The sequence below is a fragment of the Phyllobates terribilis genome, unplaced genomic scaffold (assembly GCF_046119375.1).
Source record: "Phyllobates terribilis strain yellow unplaced genomic scaffold, ASM4611937v1 Scaffold_12__6_contigs__length_324123572, whole genome shotgun sequence".
NCBI lineage: Eukaryota > Metazoa > Chordata > Amphibia > Anura > Dendrobatidae > Phyllobates > Phyllobates terribilis.
The window spans coordinates 318,929,703-318,952,970 of NW_027362772.1; the positions used below are offsets into that span (position 1 = coordinate 318,929,703).

Below are 23,268 nucleotides of genomic sequence, written 5' to 3' on the forward strand. Positions count from 1 at the left end.
TATGCCATGCTGCTAATTTAAATATGTTCCCCGTTGGGACAAGTGTGAACTGTTCCAGTGTGTCCCATCTCCCCACAGGCTGAGGACTGTGAACAGCCATTCCTGTTCCCCACTGGCCGAGGACTGAGAGCGGCCACCTCCCTTTGTATATAGTTGCGCTTTCTAAGGCGCCCCCTACTGGTTCTATAGGAAACTGTTGTTTTTTTCAGAAGAGACTGTTGCACTTTACCCGGTCACAAGTTGCACCGTGGCCGGAGGAACAAGAATGTTTATAATGAAAAGTTTTATATGAAGAGTTTATTGCTGCTGATAATGTTTATAATGTTTAATATGTTTATGATGTTTTGAAAAAAATTGTATGTTTTGGAATGTTTATTCTTTTACAGCCCGAGGACGTGCTGTGATTTACCAGGGGGGAATGTAGCACCCTGAGGATTCGGCTGCTACAGGGGTATTGCACCTCAAGCCAGAGGTGTGGTATTCCACTCCCGGGTAAGGATGGAGTGTGGAACTGAGCTTAGTAGGCTGCATGCACTACATACATCCCATTTCCGGGGGACAGAACTACGGTACTCCCACCAAGTAAATGTGCAGGTACGACAGCGTCTGTCCCTGGCTGGAGTGGGAGGGGGGTGGAACATCCCAGTAGTGTAGGGGCAGATAGGGGGAGTAGTCTGGGTAAAGCTAGGAGCTCATTGGGTGCTGGTCACCTGGGCTCACACATAGAGGGAGTATATAAGGTGGGCACCATCTTAGATCAGGGTTCAGTTCAGGCAGGAGGAGAAGAGCAGAGGAGCTCAGCCAGGAGGGCTGACAGGGAGCTGTGGCTCCGGCTGGGCCCAGCTCCAGAGCAAGGCCTGCAGAGAGAGAGAGAGAGAGGAGTCAGAAGGACCCAGAGAGAAAGACAGAAGGAACCCCAAGAACCCAGAAACAGACCAGAAAGGGTGAGGGGTTGGCGGACACGGGTACCGGAACCCAAGCTGGCAGAGGCAGAAGTAACCCTTAGCCAGGAACCGGAGGTCGTGGTCAAGATTTGCCACGACCCTCACCAAATCCACCAGAAAGGCACACCAAGCATAGGGTCAGGGAACCCAGAGGAGGTTTGACCACCAAGAGACCCGAGGGAGCTGGACAGAGGTGGATCCCTGGTGGGGACGGCCAGGAGAAAGAGAGTGAGAGGGAAGCTCAGGACCACGCTCCGGAACTGCCCGGGGGTTAGCCGAGTCCCGCACCTGGTGGACGCAGCACGGCTCGGGTGGTCACTCAAGGCCAGAGTGACTAAAGCAACATCAGTGAGTAAAAAAACCCTGAAACTGCATCTCCTGACTCTGCCTCTCCTTCCTGCATCATCACAACCCCCATCTTCCACACCTGCTGCCCTGAGGCCATACCCCTCCCGTTGGGGGTTATACCATCACTGCTGCACATATACCACCGGCCTCAGCGGACTGCTCTGCAGCGGCGGCTTCAAAGCCGCACTCAACGGGTGGCGTAGTCGACACTTAACAACATCTACAAAGACTGCCACACACTTAGTTTGACACCCTGGGCACGGACCGGGTCACCGCCACAAGGACTACTACCCCCATACAGATCCGTCTCCGGGTATCCCCTGAACATGGCCCAGGGGGCGCGTCACTGGCATCTGCTCCCTGCACCACAATCACTTTCTCACACACTCCACATTCTGCGCTATTACATTTACCACTAAAGCAAGAGAATCCAGAAGTATAACTAATGCTACGAATCATCCACAGAAGGCGCGGGATAATGTGCAGGGGGACCAGGGCGACACATAACAATGCAGGGGGACCAGGGCGACACATAACAGTGCAGGGGGACCAGGGCGACACATAACAGTGCAGGGGGACCAGGGCGACACATAACAGTGCAGGGGGACCAGGGCGACACATAACAGTGCAGGGGGACCAGGGCGACACATAACAGTGAAGGGGGACCAGGGCGACACATAACAGTGCAGGGCGACCAGGGCGACACATAACAGTGCAGGGGGACCAGGGCGACACATAACAGTGCAGGGGGACCAGGGCGACACATAACAGTGCAGGGGGACCAGGGCGACACATAACAGTGAAGGGGGACCAGGGCGACACATAACAGTGCAGGGGGACCAGGGCGACACATAACAGTGCAGGGGGACCAGGGCGACACATAACAGTGCAGGGGGACCAGGGCGACACATAACAGTGCAGGGGGACCAGGGCGACACATAACAGTGCAGGGGGACCAGGGCGACACATAACAGTGCAGGGGGACCAGGGCGACACATAACAGTGCAGGGGGACCAGGGCGACACATAACAGTGCAGGGGGACCAGGGCGACACATAACAGTGAAGGGGGACCAGGGCGACACATAACAGTGCAGGGAGGCCAGGGCGACACATAACAGTGAAGGGGGACCAGGGCGACACATAACAGTGCAGGGGGACCAGGGCGACACATAACAGTGCAGGGGGACCAGGGCGACACATAACAGTGCAGGGGGACCAGGGCGACACATAACAGTGCAGGGGGACCAGGGCGACACATAATAGTGCAGGGGGACCAGGGCGACACATAACAGTGCAGGGGGACCAGGGCGAGACATAACAGTGCAGGGGGACCAGGGCGAGACATAGCAGTATAGGACGTCTAGTCATGGTGTCCCGCTCAGCAGCCCCACCGGTCACAGCGACGTGCAGAGTAAATGGAGCCACATCCTCTGTGCAGTCTCTGCTCTCTGGATGGTCATCCAGCAGTGAAAAGGTTAAGCAGCAGGACAGAGTCCAGAATAGAGCAATGACCCACCTTGCCACCCACCATTTCCCACAGAGAAAAGGGAAAAGGAAAATGAAAAGGGAGGAAGGACTACTTCGAAATAAAGGCGCTTTCTGGGCGGTCGGACCACTGTGTCTGGGAACTGCAGACTCAAACTATAGCTGCACAGGTAGGGGGGTGGGATGCCATAAAAGAAGGCCGCGCACCTCACTGGAGGCTTTGTTATGGGATTAAAGGAAACTTCTGGAAGCCAATTTTCTGGACTGATCTGCTATGACAAAACTTTTTTTTTTACTTTAAATGGCTACACAGAGCTATAATGTTAATACACCAAACCAGCGCCATCAGCCCGGGCAACACTCGGAGGGCAGAGAATCCACCACACACTTTGTCCCATCTGTGATAGTGCTATAAGTGACTACTAAGCACCAAGTGAGGCTGGGATATTTCATGGTCCATACATAGAAAACATATAAGGTCTCCTGGCTGAGGCTAGAAGTCTGTGTCACGAGACTCAACGACGTTAAAGCCACGGCCGCACTATCCGTATTTGGTCAGTATTCGGTCAGTATTATTTCTCAGGAGTGGGAGCCAAAACCAGATGAGGAACACTCAGAGAAAAGGTATAACAGAAAAGTCACCAATTTTGCATTTCTCACCCACTCCTGGTTTTGGCTCCCACTCCTGAGAAAAAATACTGACCGAATGCTGACCAAATACGGATAGTGGGACCGTGGCATGAATCTGTGAATTGCAGTCTGTAGAGACCCTAAAATACATTCGTCTAATCCCGACCTAATGATGATCACACAATACCTAACAGGCAGAAAATCTCGCGATCCTACTTTTATACAGGGACTCCTAAAGAAATTCAGAGTCACAGCTATTGTACTACAATCGCATGTCATGTCACCACATCATCCAAATACTCCCCCGATCCCATGTAATGTCACCACATCATCCAAATACTCCCCCGATCCCATGTAATGTCACCACATCATCCAAATACTCCCCCGATCCCATGTAATGTCACCACATCATCCAAATACTCCACCGATCCCATGTAATGTCACCACATCATCCAAATAGTCCCCCGATCCCATGAAATGTCACCACATCATCCAAATACTCCCCCGATCCCATGTAATGTCACCACATCATCCAAATACTCCCCCGATCCCATGTAATGTCACCACATCATCCAAATACTCCCCCGATCCCATGTAATGTCACCACATCATCCAAATACTCCCCCGATCCCATGTAATGTCACCACATCATCCAAATACTCCCCCGATCCCATGTAATGTCACCACATCATCCAAATACTCCACCGATCCCATGTAATGTCACCACATCATCCAAATAGTCCCCCGATCCCATGAAATGTCACCACATCATCCAAATACTCCCCCGATCCCATGTAATGTCACCACATCATCCAAATACTCCCCCGATCCCATGTAATGTCACCACATCATCCAAATACTCCACCGATCCCATGTAATGTCACCACATCATCCAAATACTCCCCCGATCCCATGTAATGTCACCACATCATCCAAATACTCCACCGATCCCATGTAATGTCACCACATCATCCAAATACTCCCCCGATCCCATGTAATGTCATCACATCATCCAAATACTCCCCGGATCCCATGTAATGTCATCACATCATCCAAATACTCCCCCGATCCCATGTGATGTCAGCACATCATCCAAATACTCCCCCGATCCCATGTAATGTCACCACATCATCCAAATACTCCACCGATCCCATGTAATGTCACAACATCATCGAAATACTCCTCCGATCCCATGTGATGTCAGCACATCATCCAAATACTCCCCAGTTCCCATGTGATGTCAGCACATCATCCAAATACTCCCTCGATCCCATGTGATGTCAGCACATCATCCAAATACTCCCCCGATCCCATGTGATGTCAGCACATCATCCAAATACTACCCCGATCCCATGTGATGTCAGCACATCATCCAAATACTCCCCCGATCCCATGTAATGTCACCACATCATCCAAATACTCCCCCGATCCCATGTGATGTCACCACATCATCCAAATACTCCCCCGATCCCATGTGATGTCAGCACATCATCCAAATACTCCCCCGATCCCAAGTGATGTCACCACATCATCCAAATACTCCCTCGATCCCATGTGATCTCAGCACATCATCCAAATACTCCCCCGATCCCATGTGATGTCACCACATCATCCAAATAATCCCCTGATCCCATGTGATGTCACCACATCATCCAAATACTCCCCCAACCCATGTGATGTCAGCACATCTTCCAAATACTCCCCCGATCCCAAGTGATGTCACCACATCATCCAAATACTCCCTCGATCCCATGTGATCTCAGCACATCATCCAAATACTCCCCCGATCCCATGTGATGTCACCACATCATCCAAATACTCCCCCGATCCCATGTAAGGTCACCACATCATCCAAAGTACTCCCCCGATCCCATGTGATGTCAGCACATCATCCAAATACTCCCCGATCCCATGTGATGTCACCACATCATCCAAATGCTCCCCCGATCCCATGTGATGTCACCACATCATCCAAATACTCTTCCGATCCCATGTGATGTCACCACATCATCCAAATACTCACCCGATCCCATGTGATGTCACCACATCATCCAAATACTCCCCCGATCCCATGTCATGTCAGCACATCATCCAAATACTCCCCCGATCCCATGTGATGTCACCACATCATCCAAATACTCCCCCGATCCCATGTGATGTCAGCACATCATCCAAATACTCCCCCGATCCCATGTAATGTCAGCACATCATCCAAATACTCCCCCGATCCCATATCATGTCAGCACATCATCCAAATACTCCCCCGATCCCATGTGATGTCAGCACATCATCCAAATACTCCCCCGATCCCATATCATGTCAGCACATCATCCAAATACTCCCCCGATCCCATGTCATGTCAGCACATCATCCAAATACTCCCCTGACCCCATGTGATGTCACCACATCATCCAAATACTCCCCCGATCCCATGTGATGTCAGCACATCATCCAAATACTCCCCGATCCCATGTGATGTCACCACATCATCCAAATACTCCCCCGATCCCATGTAATGTCACCACATCATCCAAATACTCCCCTGATCCCATGTGATGTCACATCATCCAAATACTCCCCGATCCCATGTAATGTCACCACATCATCCAAATACTCCCCCGATCCCATATCATGTCAGCACATCATCCAAATACTCCCCCGATTCCATGTCATCTCAGCACATCATCCAAATACTCCCCTGACCCCATGTGATGTCACCACATCATCCAAATACTCCCCTGACCCCATGTGATGTCACCACATCATCCAAATACTCCCCTGATCCCATGTGATGTCAGCACATCATCCAAATACTCCCCGATCCCATATGATGTCAGCACATCATCCAAATACTCCCCCGATCCCATGTGATGTCAGCACATCATCCAAATACTACCCCGATCCCATGTGATGTCACCACATCATCCAAATACTCCCCCGATCCCATGTGATGTCAGCACATCATCCAATTACTCCCCCGATCCCATGTGATGTCACCACATCATCCAAATACTCCCCCGATCCCATGTGATGTCACCACATCATCCAAATACTCCCCCGATCCCATGTGATGTCACCACATCATCCAAATACTCCCCCGATCCCATGTGATGTCACCACATCATCCAAATACTCTCCCGATCCCATGTGATGTCAGCACATCAACCAAATACTCCCCCGATCCCATGTAATGTCACCACATCATCCAAATACTCCCCCGATCCCATGTGATGTCACCACATCATCCAAATACTCCCCCGATCCCATGTGATGTCAGCACATCATCCAAATACTCCCCCGATCCCAAGTGATGTCACCACATCATCCAAATACTCCCTCGATCCCATGTGATCTCAGCACATCATCCAAATACTCCCCCGATCCCATGTGATGTCACCACATCATCCAAATACTCCCCCGATCCCATGTAAGGTCACCACATCATCCAAATACTCCCCCAACCCATGTGATGTCAGCACATCTTCCAAATACTCTCCCAATCCCATGTGATGTCAGCACATCATTCGAATACTCCCCCGATCCCATGTGATGTCACCACATCATCCAAATACTCCCCCGATCCCATGTCATGTCAACACATCATCCAAATACTCCCCCGATCCCATGTGATGTCAGCACATCATCCAAATACTCCCCGATCCCATGTGATGTCACAACATCATCCAAATGCTCCCCTGATCCCAAGTGATGTCACCACATCATCCAAATACTCTTCTGATCCCATGTGTTGTCACCACATCATCCAAATACTCACCCGATCCCATGTGATGTCACCACATCATCCAAATACTCCCCCGATCCCATGTCATGTCAGCACATCATCCAAATACTCCCACGATCCCATGTGATGTCACCACATCATCCAAATACTCCCCCGATCCCATGTGATGTCAGCACATCATCGAAATACTCCCCGATCCCATGTGATGTCACCACATCATCCAAATGCTCCCCCGATCCCATGTGATGTCAGCACATCATCCAAATACTCCCCCGATCCCATATCATGTCAGCACATCATCCAAATACTCCCCCGATCCCATGTGATGTCAGCACATCATCCAAATACTCCCCCGATCCCATATCATGTCAGCACATCATCCAAATACTCCCCCGATCCCATGTCATGTCAGCACATCATCCAAATACTCCCCTGACCCCATGTGATGTCACCACATCATCCAAATACTCCCCCGATCCCATGTGATGTCAGCACATCATCCAAATACTCCCCGATCCCATGTGATGTCACCACATCATCCAAATACTCCCCCGATCCCATGTAATGTCACCACATCATCCAAATACTCCCCTGATCCCATGTGATGTCACATCATCCAAATACTCCCCTGATCCCATGTGATGTCACCACAACATCCAAATACTCCCCCGATCCCATGTGATGTCACCACATCATCCAAATAATCCCCTGATCCCATGTGATGTCACCACATCATCCAAATACTCCCCCGATCCCATGTGATGTCAGCACATCATCCAAATACTCCCCCAATCCCATGTGATGTCACCACATCATCCAAATACCCACACCTGATCCCATGTGATGTCACCACATCATCCAAATACTCCCCCGATCTAGTGTGATCTCAGCACATCATCCAAATACTCCCCCGATCCCATGTGATGTCAGCACATCATCCAAATACTCCCCCGATCCCGTGTGATCTCAACACATCATCCAAATACTCCCCCGATCCCATGTGATGTCAGCACATCATCCAAATACTCCCCGACCCCATGTAATATCACCACATCATCCAAATACTCCCTCGATCCCATGTGATGTCAGCACATCATCCAAATACTTCCCCGATCCCATGTGATGTCACCACATCATCCAAATACTCCTCCGATCCCATGTGATGTCACCACATCATCCAAATTCTCCCCTGATCCCATGTGATGTCACCACATCATCCAAATACTCCCCCGATTCCATGTGATGTCACATCATCCACATACACTCCGATCCCATGTAATGTCACCACATCATCCAAATACTCCCCCGATCCCATGTGATGTCACTACATCATGAAAATACTCCCCCGATCCCATGTGATGTCAGCACATCATCCAAATACTTCCCCGATCCCATGTGATGTCAGCACATCATCCAAATACTCCCCCGATCCCATGTGATGTCACCACATCATCCAAATACTCCCCCGATCCCATGTGATGTTACCGCATCATCCAAATACTCCCCCGATCCCATGTGATGTCACCACATCATCCAAATACTCCCCCGATCCCATGTAATGTCACCACATCATCCAAATACTCCCCGATCCCATGTAATGTCACCACATCATCCAAATACTCCCCCGATCCCATGTAATGTCACCACATCATCCAAATACTCCCCCGATCCCATGTGATGTCACCACATCATCCAAATACTCCCCCGATCCCATGTAATGTCACCACATCATCCAAATACTCTCCCGATCCCATGTGATGTCACCACATCATCCAAATACTCCCCTGATCCCATGTGATGTCACCACAACATCCAAATAATCCCCCGATCCCATGTGATGTCAGCAAATCATCCAAATACTCCCCCGATCCCATGTGATGTCACCACAACATCCAAATACTCCCCCGATCCCATGTGATGTCACCACATCATCCAAATACTCCCCCGATCCCATGTAATGTCACCAGATCATCCAAATACTCCCCGATCCCATGTAATGTCACCACATCATCCAAATACTCCCCCGATCCCATGTAATGTCACCACATCATGCAAATACTCCTCCGATCCCATGTGATGTCACCACATCATCCAAATACTCACCCGATCCCATGTAATGTCACCACATCATCCAAATACTCCCCCGATCCCATGTGATGTCACCACATCATCCAAATACTCCCCCGATCCCATGTTATGTCACCACATCATCCAAACACTCCCCTGATCCCATGTGATGTCACCACAACATCCAAATACTCCCCCGATCCCATGTGATGTCACCACATCATCCAAATACTCCCCCGATCCCATGTAATGTCACCACATCATCCAAATACTCCCCCGATCCCATGTGATGTCAGCACATCATCCAAATACTCCCTCGATCCCATGTGATGTCACCACATCATCCAAATACTCCCCCGATCCCATGTGATGTCAGCACATCATCCAAATACTCCCTCGATCCCATGTGATGTCAGCACATCATCCAAATACTCCCCCGATCCCATGTGATGTCAGCACATCATCCAATTACTACCCCGATCCCATGTGATGTCACCACATCATCCAAATACTCCCCCGATCCCATGTGATGTCACCACATCATCCAAATACTCCCCCGATCCCATGTGATCTCACCACATCATCCAAATACTCCCCCGATCCCATGTGATGTCACCACATCATCCAAATACTCCCCCGATCCCATGTGATGTCAGCACATCATCCAAATACTCCCCCGATCCCATGTAATGTCACCACATCATCCAAATACTCCTCCGATCCCATGTGATGTCACCACATCATCCAAATACTCCCCCGATCCCATGTAATGTCACCACATCATCCAAATACTCCCCCGATCCCATGTGATGTCACCACATCATCCAAATACTCCCCCGATCCCATGTAATGTCACCACATCATCCAAACACTCCCCTGATCCCATGTGATGTCACCAAAACATCCAAATACTCCCCGATCCCATGTGATGTCACCACATCATCCAAATACTCCCCCGATCCCATGTGATGTCACCACATCATCCAAATACTCCCCGATCCCATGTAATGTCACCACATCATCCAAATACTCCCCCGATCCCATGTAATGTCACCACATCATCCAAATACTCCCCCGATCCCATGTGATGTCACCACATCATCCAAATACTCCCTCGATCCCATGTAATGTCACCACATTATCCAAATACTCCCCCGATCCCATGTGATGTCACCACATCATCAAAATACTCCCCCGATCCCATGTGATGTCACCACAACATCCAAATACTCCCCTGATCCCATGTGATCTCACCACATCATCCAAATACTCCGCCGATTCCATGTGATGTCACCACATCATCCAAATACTCCCCCGATCCCATGTGATGTCACCACAACATCCAAATACTCCCCTGATCCCATGTGATGTCACCACATCATCCAAATACTCCCCGATGCCATGTGATGTCACCACAACATCCAAATACTCCCCCGATCCCATGTGATGTCAGCACATTATCCAAATACTCCCCTGATCCCATGCGATGTCACCACATCATCCAAATACTCCCCCGATCCCATGTGATGTCACCACATCATCCAAATACTCCCTCGATCCCATGTAATGTCACCACATTATCCAAATACTCCCCGATCCTATGTAATGTCACCACATCATCCAAATACTCCCCTGATCCCATGTAATATCACCACATCATCCAAATACTCCCCCGATCCCATGTGATGTCACCACATCATCCAAATACTCCCCCGATCCCATGTAAGGTCACCACATCATCCAAATACTCCCCCGATCCAATGTGATGTCACCACATCATCCAAATACTCCCCCGATCCCATGTGATGTCACCACAACATCCAAATACTCCCCCGATCCCATGTGATGTCACCACATCATCCAAATACTCCCCCGATCCCATGTGATGTCACCACATCATCCAAATACTCCCCCGATCCCATGTGATGTCACCACAACATCCAAATACTCCCCTGATCCCATGTGATGTCACCACATCATCCAAATACTCCCCCGATCCCATGTGATGTCACCACAACATCCAAATACTCCCCCGATCCCATGTGATGTCACCACATCATCCAAATACTCCCCCGATCCCATGTAATGTCACCACATCATCCAAATACTCCCCGATCCCATGTAATGTCACCACATCATCCAAATACTCCCCCGATCCCATGTAATGTCACCACATCATCCAAATACTCCCCTGATCCCATGTGATGTCACCACATCATCCAAATACTCCCTCGATCCCATGTAATGTCACCACATCATCCAAATACTCACCCGATCCCATGTGATGTCACCACATCATCCAAATACTCCCCCGATCCCATGTGATGTCACCACAACATCCAAATACTCCCCTGATCCCATGTGATGTCACCACATCATCCAAATACTCCCCCGATCCCATGTGATGTCACCACAACATCCAAATACTCCCCCGATCCCATGTGATGTCACCACATCATCCAAATACTCCCCCGATCCCATGTGATGTCACCACAACATCCAAATACTCCCCCGATCCCATGTGATGTCACCACATCATCCAAATACTCCCCCGATCCCATGTAATGTCACCACATCATCCAAATACTCTCCCGATCCCATGTGATGTCACCACATCATCCAAATACTCCCTCGATCCCATGTAATGTCACCACATCAACCAAATACTCCCCCGATCCCATGTGATGTCACCACATCATCCAAATACTCCCCCGATCCCATGTGATGTCACCACAACATCCAAATACTCCCCTGATCCCATGTGATGTCACCATATCATCCAAATACTCCCCCGATCCCATGTGATGTCACCACAACATCCAAATACTCACCCGATCCCATGTGATGTCAGCACATGATCCAAATACTCCCCTGATCCCATGTGATGTCACCACATCATCCAAATACTCCCCCGATCCCATGTGATGTCAGCACATGATCCAAATACTCCCCTGATCCCATGTGATGTCACCACATCATCCAAATACTCCCCCGATCCCATGTGATGTCACCACATCATCCAAATACTCCCCCGATCCCATGTGATGTCACCACATCATCCAAATACTCCCCCGATCCCATGTGATGTCAGCACACCATCTGATGACTCTGATGTACACATAGCCGCAGGTTAAGACGATGACTGACATGACATCACTAGAGGACGGCATTGTAGCATTATAATTGCAAATAAAATCATACGCATTTGTTATGCAGCAAAAACTGTAATGTATTCTAATCAGTCATTGGCTTCATTCTATAGAAGCTCCGTGGTTCTGAGGGCTGATTCTACGTGACACACTTCTACCCGCTCGGTTTGAGCTGTCTCGGATGAAGAAATATGAGAGGGAAATGTTCCTTCCTTCCCAACTGCCAGATGAGATGCATCTGAAACCGCAGAGTATGAGCTCTGACCACATGAATGAGGAGGGTCTGCCCACAGGGAATTACAGGGAATTATGTCAGACACGCAGCAATGTGTTACAGGTGTCCGGAGCACAGGACCCCCATGGCACCACACACTTTCTGTAATTATTTCTAGTACAATATAAAGAGATTTACAATTTACTCTAGGGCAGATACTGTAATATCAGCTATAGCTAGGCAGCGCCAGCTCCATCTGCCCACAGGGAATCACAGGGAATTATGTCAGACACGCAGCAATGTGTTACAGGTGTCCGGAGCACAGGACCCCATGGTACCACACACTTTCTGTAATTATTTCTAGTACAATATAAAGAGATTTACAATTCACTCTAGGGCAGATAATAGCAGCTATAGCTAGGCAGCGCCAGCTCCGTCTGCCCACAGGGAATCACAGGGAATAATGTCAGACACGCAGCAATGTGTTACAGGTGTCCGGAGCTCAGGACCCCATGGTACCACACACTTTCTGTAATTATTTCTAGTACAATATAAAGAGATTTACAATTCACTCTAGGGCAGAAAATAGCAGCTATAGCTAGGCAGCGCCAGCTCCGTCTGCCCACAGGGAATCACAGGGAATAATGTCAGACACGCAGCAATGTGTTACAGGTGTCCGGAGCTCAGGACCCCATGGCACCACACACTTTCTGTAATTATTTCTAGTACAATAAAATGAGATTTACAATTCACTCTAGGGCAGATAATAGCAGCTATAGCTTCTTATAATGGCTCTGAAATTAAGGATATATACAAAGAACTTTGCACTTCACGGCAGACGCAGCGGATCAATCTTTTAATTTGGAAAACAATCCATTGTAGGAATAATATGATGTTTTGGTCTGTAAATGAGATCTTCATGAAATGCAGATTGCAGATCAGAGCAGTAAAAATGGAGGAAGAATAGATCATGTGCTGAGTATATTAGAGCTTTACTTGTGGGAATATAGCGATGAAACAAAACTGCTGACTACATTTTACCTAATTCATTCCTATGGACGGCGATAAGAAGTGCAGCTCCACCTAACACCGGAGAAATCCCGCAGGACTGGACTTTTTAGGGGGGCCGTTTGTTTTGCTTGTGGCTGCATTGCTGTAAATAATAATTATTTTTTAGCGGATCCTCTCCAATATCCTCCTCAATTAATTTTTCTGGGAAATCCACTTTGCTGTTTTGCTGTGCACACAACGTCTTTAAGACGCTGAGGTCTTCCTAGGTGAAGATCCTTCAAGACAATTCTGGTATTTTTCCTGTGGCTCCACCACCCGTGTCCTCTCCCAATGCTTTTCATTACAAAGAGCTGCTGTAAGAATGGACACGCCGCTTCTTTTTACAGCTTCGCGGTTTCTGAATCCTGAAGCAGTTAAGAGAAGTAACAGAAGACTGAATGTGCGCACAGCAATGCCGTTTTTACATGGCTGTGTATTCTGATAATTTTTTGGGGGCATTTTTTTCAGGCGGATTCCACATACCTGTCATACGTGGGGTTTCTTTAACTTTTTTTTTTTTCTGAACAGGTTTTGAAAAAATGTCTGGTGTGAAGAAAGTGCATGTCTCTTCTTAAAAGTGGATCCTGAAAGAAACCTCACCAATTTAGGCAGTAGGGCTGCAAAAACACTCTCAGGGAAAAACAGAAAAAAAACTTCTCCAAAAAGGAGTATTTAATGAAGCGGATTCTGCTTGAAAACCTGATTGGCCCCGATTCATCAAAGCAACTTCACCAGAATTCTGGCATAAATTGCTTAGAAAAAGTAGCAAAACTTTAGAGAAACTGGAAGTTGTGCATACATTTTGCAACTTTTCACACCAATTTTCTCCAAGTTCCACCAAAATTGGGTGAAGCTGGAGCAGGCGGAGTGTGACCCCACAGCTCGTCTAATTCATGTTCCTTACACCAGAAATCTAACTCCAGTCAGGGACTGGAAAGAGGCTTCTGGTGTGGTACACCTCTTAATGAATTAGGAACGTCTGACTCCTACACGTTCCCTCAACAAGAAAATGTGCAGTCTTATTGAAGATAGCCTTAGAGGCTGAACACCTGTCCTGCCCTAACAGGGTTTGTTACATGGGACTGCTGAGTGGTTGCGGCCTGCCCCATTGATCTGATAGGTGCACTTGGAGCACACAGATAAATACAATCCGCTCACTTACGTAATGTAGCCTGTGATGTCACGCTATCACATGACGCACAGGGGTCACAGTCAATATCACAGCACCCTCTGCCGCCTCCGGAGGTGGATGCCGAGCACAGGGATGGGCATGCAGATTCTGCCCATTGTGATCCCATGAATCAGTGGATTGACTCCTCTCAAAGTATCAGTTACAATATTTTATATCTTAGGATATTAATAGGTAACTATAAAGGTGTGGACTGGACACAGCATGGGGACGATTCACCTGCTTCTGGCCCAGGTGGCACCACCAGTCGTCCCTCCACCTTTACAACATATTACAGTGTGAATTCAGACCATGGATATCTAGATGCGGGATATGTAGATGGAGCATTTCGAGATCCTTTGTTTATACCGATCCTGTTAAATCTTATTAGCAACGCTCAATGTGATGGGGGTTTACATTTTATGACTGGAGATGAAAAAAATAACTTTGTAAAAACAAGATTAAAACTGTAGTTTCTCAGAAGAGAACGTAAGTCTGTACCTTTAAATCCTCCCCATAGAATCGCACCATGGACACATCGGCCACCAACAAGATTTCCACAAAACGTTCTTCAGACACAAACCTCCTGTTCCGTCTGAGCTGATCTGTACCGCTGTGCAAAGAATGTTCTCTTCTCCAGGTGTAGACAGGTACCTGCAAGATTTTATGTTGTCCATCTGCATTTACCATGTCCTGTCCCTCAGCTGCATTATCTCCGCCTCTATTGACTTGTCTCTTAACTGGACTGTCCCCTGCTCTCCTGTCCTGTCCCCCGGCTGGACTGTCCCCTGCTCTCCTGTCCTGTCCCCCGGCTGGACTGTCCCCTGCTCTCCTGTCCTGTCCCCCGGCTGGACTATCCCCTACTCTCCTGTCCTGTCCCCCGGCTGGACTGCCCCCTGCTCTCCTGTCCTGTCCCCTGGCTGGACTGTCACCTGCTCTTCTGTCCTGTCCCCTGGCTGGACTGTCCCCTGCTCTCCTGTCCTGTCCCCCGGCTGGACTGTCCCCTGCTCTCCTGTCCTGTCCCCCGGCTGGACTGTCCCCTGCTCTTCTGTCCTGTCCCCCGGCTGGACTGTCCCCTGCTCTCCTGTCCTGTCCCCCGGCTGGACTATCCCCTACTCTCCTGTCCTGTCCCCCGGCTGGACTGCCCCCTGCTCTCCTGTCCTGTCCCCTGGCTGGACTGTCACCTGCTCTTCTGTCCTGTCCCCTGGCTGGACTGTCCCCTGCTCTCCTGTCCTGTCCCCTGGCTGGACTGTCACCTGCTCTTCTGTCCTGTCCCCTGGCTGGACTGTCACCTGCTCTTCTGTCCTGTCCCCCGGCTGGACTGTCACCTGCTCTTCTGTCCTGTCCCCCGGCTGGACTGTCCCCTGCTCTCCTGTCCTGTCCCCCGGCTGGACTGTCCCCTGCTCTCCTGTCCTGTCCCCCGGCTGGACTGTCACCTGCTCTTCTGTCCTGTCCCCCGGCTGGACTGTCACCTGCTCTTCTGTCCTGTCCCCCGGCTGGACTATCCCCTGCTCTCCTGTCCTGTCCCCCGGCTGGACTGTCACCTGCTCTTCTGTGCTGTCCCCCGGCTGGACAGTCCCCTGCTCTCCTGTCCTGTCCCCCGGCTGGACTGTCCCCTGCTCTTCTGTCCTGTCCCCCGGCTGGACTGTCCCCTGCTCTCCTGTCCTGTCCCCCGGCTGGACTGTCCCCTGCTCTTCTGTCCTGTCCCCCGGCTGGACTGTCCTCTGCTCTCCTGTCCTGTCCCCCGGCTGGACTGTCCCCTGCTCTTCTGTGCTGTCCCCCGGCTGGACTGTCCCCTGCTCTCCTGTCCTGTCCCCCGGCTGGACTGTCCCCTGCTCTTCTGTCCTGTCCCCCGGCTGGACTGTCCCCTGCTCTCCTGTCCTGTCCCCCGGCTGGACTGTCCCCTGCTCTTCTGTCCTGTCCCCCGGCTGGACTGTTCTCTACTCTCCTGTCCTGTCCCCCGGCTGGACTGTCCCCTGCTCTCCTGTCCTGTCCCCCCGCTGGACTGTCCCCTGCTCTTCTGTCCTGTCCCCCGGCTGGACTGTCCTCTGCTCTCCTGTCCTGTCCCCCGGCTGGACTGTCCCCTGCTCTCCTGTCCTGTCCCCCGGCTGGACTGTCCTCTGCTCTTCTGTGCTGTCCCCCGGCTGGACTATCCCCTACTCTCCTGTCCTGTCCCCCGGCTGGACTGCCCCCTGCTCTTCTGTCCTGTCCCCTGGCTGGACTGTCACCTGCTCTCCTGTCCTGTCCCCCGGCTGGACTATCCCCTACTCTCCTGTCCTGTCCCCCGGCTGGACTGCCCCCTGCTCTTCTGTCCTGTCCCCTGGCTGGACTGTCCCCTGCTCTCCTGTCCTGTCCCCCGGCTGGACTGTCACCTGCTCTTCTGTCCTGTCCCCCGGCTGGACTGTCACCTGCTCTCCTGTCCTGTCCCCCGGCTGGACTGTCACCTGCTCTTCTGTCCTGTCCCCCGGCTGGACTGTCACCTGCTCTTCTGTCCTGTCCCCCGGCTGGACTGTCCCCTGCTCTCCTGTCCTGTCCCCCGGCTGGACTGTCCCCTGCTCTCCTGTCCTGTCCCCCGGCTGGACTGTCACCTGCTCTTCTGTCCTGTCCCCCGGCTGGACTGTCACCTGCTCTCCTGTCCTGTCCCCCGGCTGGACTGTCACCTGCTCTTCTGTCCTGTCCCCCAGCTGGACTGCCCCCTGCTCTTCTGTCCTGTCCCCTGGCTGGACTGTCCCCTGCTCTCCTGTCCTGTCCCCCGGCTGGACTGTCCCCTGCTCTCCTGTACTGTCCCCCGGCTGGACTGTCCCCTGCTCTCCTGTCCTGTCCCCCGGCTGGACTGTCACCTGCTCTTCTGTCCTGTCCCCCGGCTGGACTGTCACCTGCTCTTCTGTCCTGTCCCCCGGCTGGACTATCCCCTGCTCTCCTGTCCTGTCCCCCGGCTGGACTGTCACCTGCTCTTCTGTGCTGTCCCCCGGCTGGACAGTCCCCTGCTCTCCTGTCCTGTCCCCCGGCTGGACTGTCCCCTGCTCTTCTGTCCTGTCCCCCGGCTGGACTGTCCCCTGCTCTCCTGTCCTGTCCCCCGGCTGGACTGTCCCCTGCTCTTCTGTCCTGTCCCCCGGCTGGACTGTCCTCTGCTCTCCTGTCCTGTCCCCCGGCTGGACTGTCCCCTGCTCTTCTGTGCTGTCCCCCGGCTGGACTGTCCCCTGCTCTCCTGTCCTGTCCCCCGGCTGGACTGTCCCCTGCTCTTCTGTCCTGTCCCCCGGCTGGACTGTCCCCTGCTCTCCTGTCCTGTCCCCCGGCTGGACTGTCCCCTGCTCTTCTGTCCTGTCCCCCGGCTGGACTGTCCTCTACTCTCCTGTCCTGTCCCCCGGCTGGACTGTCCCCTGCTCTCCTGTCCTGTCCCCCCGCTGGACTGTCCCCTGCTCTTCTGTCCTGTCCCCCGGCTGGACTGTCCTCTGCTCTCCTGTCCTGTCCCCCGGCTGGACTGTCCCCTGCTCTCCTGTCCTGTCCCCCGGCTGGACTGTCCTCTGCTCTTCTGTGCTGTCCCCCGGCTGGACTGTCCCCTGCTCTCCTGTCCTGTCCCCCGGATGGACTGTCCCCTGCTCTTCTGTCCTGTCCCCCGGCTGGACTGTCCCCTGCTCTTCTGCCCTGTCCCCCGGCTGGACTGCCCCCTGCTCTTCTGTCCTGTCCCCCGGCTGGACTGTCCTCTGCTCTTCTGTGCTGTCCCCCGGCTGGACTGTCCTCTGCTCTTCTGTGCTGTCCCCTGGCTGGACTGTCCCCTGCTCTCCTGTCCTGTCCCCCGGCTGGACTGTCCCCTGCTCTCCTGTCCTGTCCCCCGGCTGGACTGTCCTCTGCTCTTCTGTGCTGTCCCCCGGCTGGACTGTCCCCTGCTCTCCTGTCCTGTCCCCCGGCTGGACTGTCCCCTGCTCTTCTGTCCTGTCCCCCGGCTGGACTGCCCCCTGCTCTTCTGCCCTGTCCCCAAGCTGGACTGTCCTCTGCTCTTCTGTGCTGTCCCCCGGCTGGACTGTCCCCTGCTCTTCTGTGCTGTCCCCCGGCTGGACTGTCCCCTGCTCTTCTGTCCTGTCCCCCGGCTGAACTATCCCCTGCTCTCATGTCCTGTCCCCCGGCTGGACTGTCCCCTGCTCTTCTGTCCTGTCCCCCGGCTGAACTATCCCCTGCTCTCATGTCCTGTCCCCCGGCTGGACTGCCCCCTGCTCTCCTGTCCTGTCCCCCGGCTGGACTGTCCCCTGCTCTTCTGTCCTGTCCCCCGGCTGAACTGTCCCCTGCTCTCATGTCCTGTCCCCCGGCTGGACTGTCCCCTGCTCTTCTGTCCTGTCCCCTGGCTGGACTATCCCCTGCTCTCCTGTCCTGTCCCCCGGCTGGACTGTCCCCTGCTCTTCTGTCCTGTCCCCCGGCTGGACTGCCCCCTGCTCTTCTGTCCTGTCCCCCGGCTGGACTGTCCCCTGCTCTCCTGTCCTGTCCCCTGGCAGGACTGTCCACTGCTCTTCTGTCCTGTCCCCCGGCTGAACTATCCCCTGCTCTTCTGTCCTGTCCCCCGGCTGGACTGTCCCCTGTTCTTCTGTCCTGTACCTCGGCTGGACTGTCCCCTGCTCTTCTGTCCTGTCTCCAGGCTGGACAGTCCCCTGCTCTCATGTCCTGTCCCCCGGCTGGACTGTCCCCTGCTCTTCTGTCCTGTCCCCCGGCTGGACTGTCCCCTGCTCTCATGTCCTGTTCCCCGGCTGGACTGTCCCCTGCTCTTCTGTCCTGTCCCCCGGCTGAACTATCCCCTGCTCTCATGTCCTGTCCCCCGGCTGGACTGTCCCCTGCTCTCATGTCCTGTCCCCCGGCTGGACTGTCCCCTGCTCTTCTGTCCTGTCCCCCGGCTGAACTATCCCCTGCTCTCATGTCCTGTCCCCCGGCTGGACTGTCCCCTGCTCTCATTTCCTGTCCCCCGGCTGGACTGTCCCCTGCTCTTCTGTCCTGTCCCCTGGCTGGACTGTCCCCTGCTCTTCTGTGCTGTCCCCCGGCTGGACTGTCCCCTGCTCTTCTGTCCTGTCCCCCGGCTGGACTGTCCCCTGCTCTCATGTCCTGTCCCCCGGCTGGACTATCCTTTGCTCTCATGTCCTGTCCCCCAGCTAGACTGTCCCCTGCTCTTCTGTCCTGTCCCCCGGCTGAACTATCCCCTGCTCTCATGTCCTGTCCCCCTGCTGGACTGTCCCCTGCTCTCATGTCCTGTCCCCCAGCTGGACTGTCCCCTGTTCTTCTGTCCTGTACCTCGGCTGGACTGTCCCCTGCTCTTCTGTCCTGTCTCCCGGCTGGACAGTCCCCTGCTCTCATGTCCTGTCCCCCGGCTGGACTGTCCCCTGCTCTTCTGTCCTGTCCCCCGGCTGGACTGTCCCCTGCTCTCATGTCCTGTCCCCCGGCTGGACTGTCCCCTGCTCTTCTGTCCTGTCCCCCGGCTGAACTATCCCCTGCTCTCATGTCCTGTCCCCCGGCTGGACTGTCCCCTGCTCTCATGTCCTGTCCCCCGGCTGGACTGTCCCCTGCTCTTCTGTCCTGTCCCCCGGCTGAACTATCCCCTGCTCTCATGTCCTGTCCCCCGGCTGGACTGTCCCCTGCTCTCATTTCCTGTCCCCCGGCTGGACTGTCCCCTGCTCTTCTGTCCTGTCCCCTGGCTGGACTGTCCCCTGCTCTTCTGTGCTGTCCCCCGGCTGGACTGTCCCCTGCTCTTCTGTCCTGTCCCCCGGCTGGACTGTCCCCTGCTCTCATGTCCTGTCCCCCGGCTGGACTATCCCTTGCTCTCATGTCCTGTCCCCCAGCTAGACTGTCCCCTGCTCTTCTGTCCTGTCCCCCGGCTGAACTATCCCCTGCTCTCCTGTCCTGTACCTCGGCTGGACTATCCCCTGCTGTCATGTCCTGTCCCCCGGCTGGACTATCCCCTGCTCTCATGTCCTGTCCCCTGGCTGAACTATCCCCTGCTCTCATGTCCTGTCCCCCGGCTGGACTGTCCCCTGCTCTTCTGTCCTGTCCCCCGGCTGGACTGTCCCCTGCTCTTCTGTCCTGTCCCCCGGCTGGACTGTCCCCTGCTCTCATGTCTTGTCCCCCGGCAGGACTATCCCCTGCTCTCATGTCCTGTCCCCCAGCTGGACTGTCCCCTGCTCTTCTGTCCTGTCCCCCGGCTGAACTATCCCCTGCTCTCATGTCCTGTCCCCCGGCTGGACTGTCCCCTGCTCTCATGTCCTGTCCCCCAGCTGGACTGTCCCCTGCTCTTCTGTCCTGAACCTCGGCTGGACTATCCCCTGCTCTCCTGTCCTGTCCCCCGGCTGGACTATCCCCTGCTCTCATGTCCTGTCCCCTGGCTGGACTATCCCCTGCTGTCATGTCCTGTCCCCTGGCTGGACTGTCCCCTGCTGTCATGTCCTGTCCCCTGGCTGGACTGTCCCCTGCTCTTCTGTCCTGTCCCACGGCTGGACTATCCCCTGCTCTTCTGTCCTGTACCTCGGCTGGACTATCCCCTGCTCTCATGTCCTGTCCCCCAGCTGGACTGTCCCCTGCTCTTCTGTCCTGTACCTCGGCTGGACTATCCCCTGCTCTCCGGTCCTGTCCCCCGGCTGGACTATCCCCTGCTCTCATGTCCTGTCCCCTGGCTGGACTATCCCCTGCTCTCATGTCCTGTCCCCCGGCTGGACTATCCCCTGCTCTCATGTCCTGTCCCCCGGCTGGACTATCCCCTGCTCTCATGTCCTGTCCCCCAGCTGGACTGTCCCCTGCTCTTCTGTCCTGTACCTCGGCTGGACTGTCCCCTGCTCTCCTGTCCTGTCCCCCGGCTGGATTATCCTCTGCTCTTCTGTCCTGTCCCCCGGCTGGACTATCCTCTGCTCTTCTGTCCTGTCCCCCGGCTGGACTATCCTCTGCTCTTCTGTCCTGTACCTCGGCTGGACTATCCCCTGCTCTTCTGTCCTGTACCTCGGCTGGACTGTCCCCTGCTCTCCTGTCCTGTCCCCCGACTTGACTATCCTCTGCTCTTCTGTCCTGTACCTCGGCTGGACTGTCCCCTGCTCTCCTGTCCTGTCCCCCGGCTGGACTATCCTCTGCTCTTCTGTCCTGTACCTCGGCTGGACTGTCCCCTGCTCTCATGTCCTGTACCTTGGCTGGACTATCCCCTGCTCTCATGTCCTGTCCCCCGGCTGGACTATCCTCTGCTCTTCTGTCCTGTACCTCGGCTGGACTATCCCCTGCTCTTCTGTCCTGTCCCCTGGCTGGACTGTCCCCTGCTCTCCTGTCCTGTCCCCCGGCTGGACTGTCCCCTGCTCTTCTGTCCTGTCCCTCGGCTGGACTGTCCCCTGCTCTTCTGTACTGTACCTTGGCTGGACTGTCGCCTGTTCTTCTGTCCTGTCCCCCGGCTGGACTGTCCCCTGCTCTTCTGTCCTGTCCCTCGGCTCGACTATCCCCTGCTCTCATGTCCTGTCCCCCGGCTGGACTGTCCCCTGCTCTCATGTTCTGTTCCCTGGCAGGACTGTCCCCTGCTCTTCTGTCCTGTCCCTCGGCTGGACTGTCCCCTGCTCTTCTGTCCTGTACCTTGGCTGGACTGTCACCTGCTCTTCTGTCCTGTCCCCCGGCTGGACTGTCCCCTGCTCTTCTGTCCTGTCCCTCGGCTGGACTATCCCCTGCTCTCATGTCCTGTCCCCCGGCTGGACTGTCCCCTGCTCTCATGTTCTGTCCCCTGGCAGGACTGTCCCCTGCTCTTCTGTCCTGTCCCTCGGCTGGACTGTCCCCTGCTCTTCTGTCCTGTACCTTGGCTGGACTGTCCCCTGTTCTTCTGTCCTGTCCCCCGGCTGGACTGTCCCCTGCTCTTCTGTCCTGTACCTTGGCTGGACTATCCCCTGCTCTCATGTCCTGTCCCCCGGCTGGACTGTCCCCTGCTCTTCTGTCCTGTCCCCCGGCTGGACTGTCCCCTGCTCTCATGTTCTGTCCCCTGGCAGGACTGTCCCCTGCTCTTCTGTCCTGTCCCTCGGCTGGACTGTCCCCTGCTCTTCTGTCCTGTACCTTGGCTGGACTGTCCCCTGTTCTTCTGTCCTGTCCCCCGGCTGGACTGTCCCCTGCTCTTCTGTCCTGTACCTTGGCTGGACTATCCCCTGCTCTCATGTCCTGTCCCCCGGCTGGACTGTCCCCTGCTCTTCTGTCCTGTACCTTGGCTGGACTGTCCCCTGCTCTCATGTCCTGTCCCCCGGCTGGACTGTCCCCTGCTCTTCTGTCCTGTACCTTGGCTGGACTATCCCCTGCTCTCATGTCCTGTCCCCCGGCTGGACTGTCCCCTGCTCTTCTGTCCTGTACCTTGGCTGGACTGCCCCCTGCTCTTCTGTCCTGTCCCCCGGCTGGACTGTCCCCTGCTCTTCTGTCCTGTCCCTCGGCTGGACTGTCCCCTGCTCTTCTGTCCTGTCCCTCGGCTGGACTGTCCCCTGCTCTTCTGTCC

At 53.8% G+C, this 23,268-nt stretch overlaps 1 protein-coding gene across 2 annotated transcripts in view; it reads right to left on the bottom strand.

The window, feature by feature from the left end:
* Positions 1 to 23,268, bottom strand: part of ADAMTS8 (ADAM metallopeptidase with thrombospondin type 1 motif 8) — an 81,114-nt gene that overhangs the window by 56,883 nt on the left and 963 nt on the right. Inside the window, exons 1-2 of one of the 2 annotated variants that reach the window (XM_073657474.1) lie at positions 22,590 to 23,259; positions 15,300 to 15,452 (exon numbers count right to left, since the gene is read on the bottom strand). In XM_073657474.1, the coding sequence (XP_073513575.1) occupies positions 15,300 to 15,452; positions 22,590 to 23,084 (648 nt within the window). In that variant the 5' untranslated portion in view covers positions 23,085 to 23,259. Of the gene's footprint in view, positions 1 to 15,299; positions 15,453 to 22,589; positions 23,260 to 23,268 lie in introns of those variants that run through there. The other variant, XM_073657473.1, reaches the window with a different exon arrangement.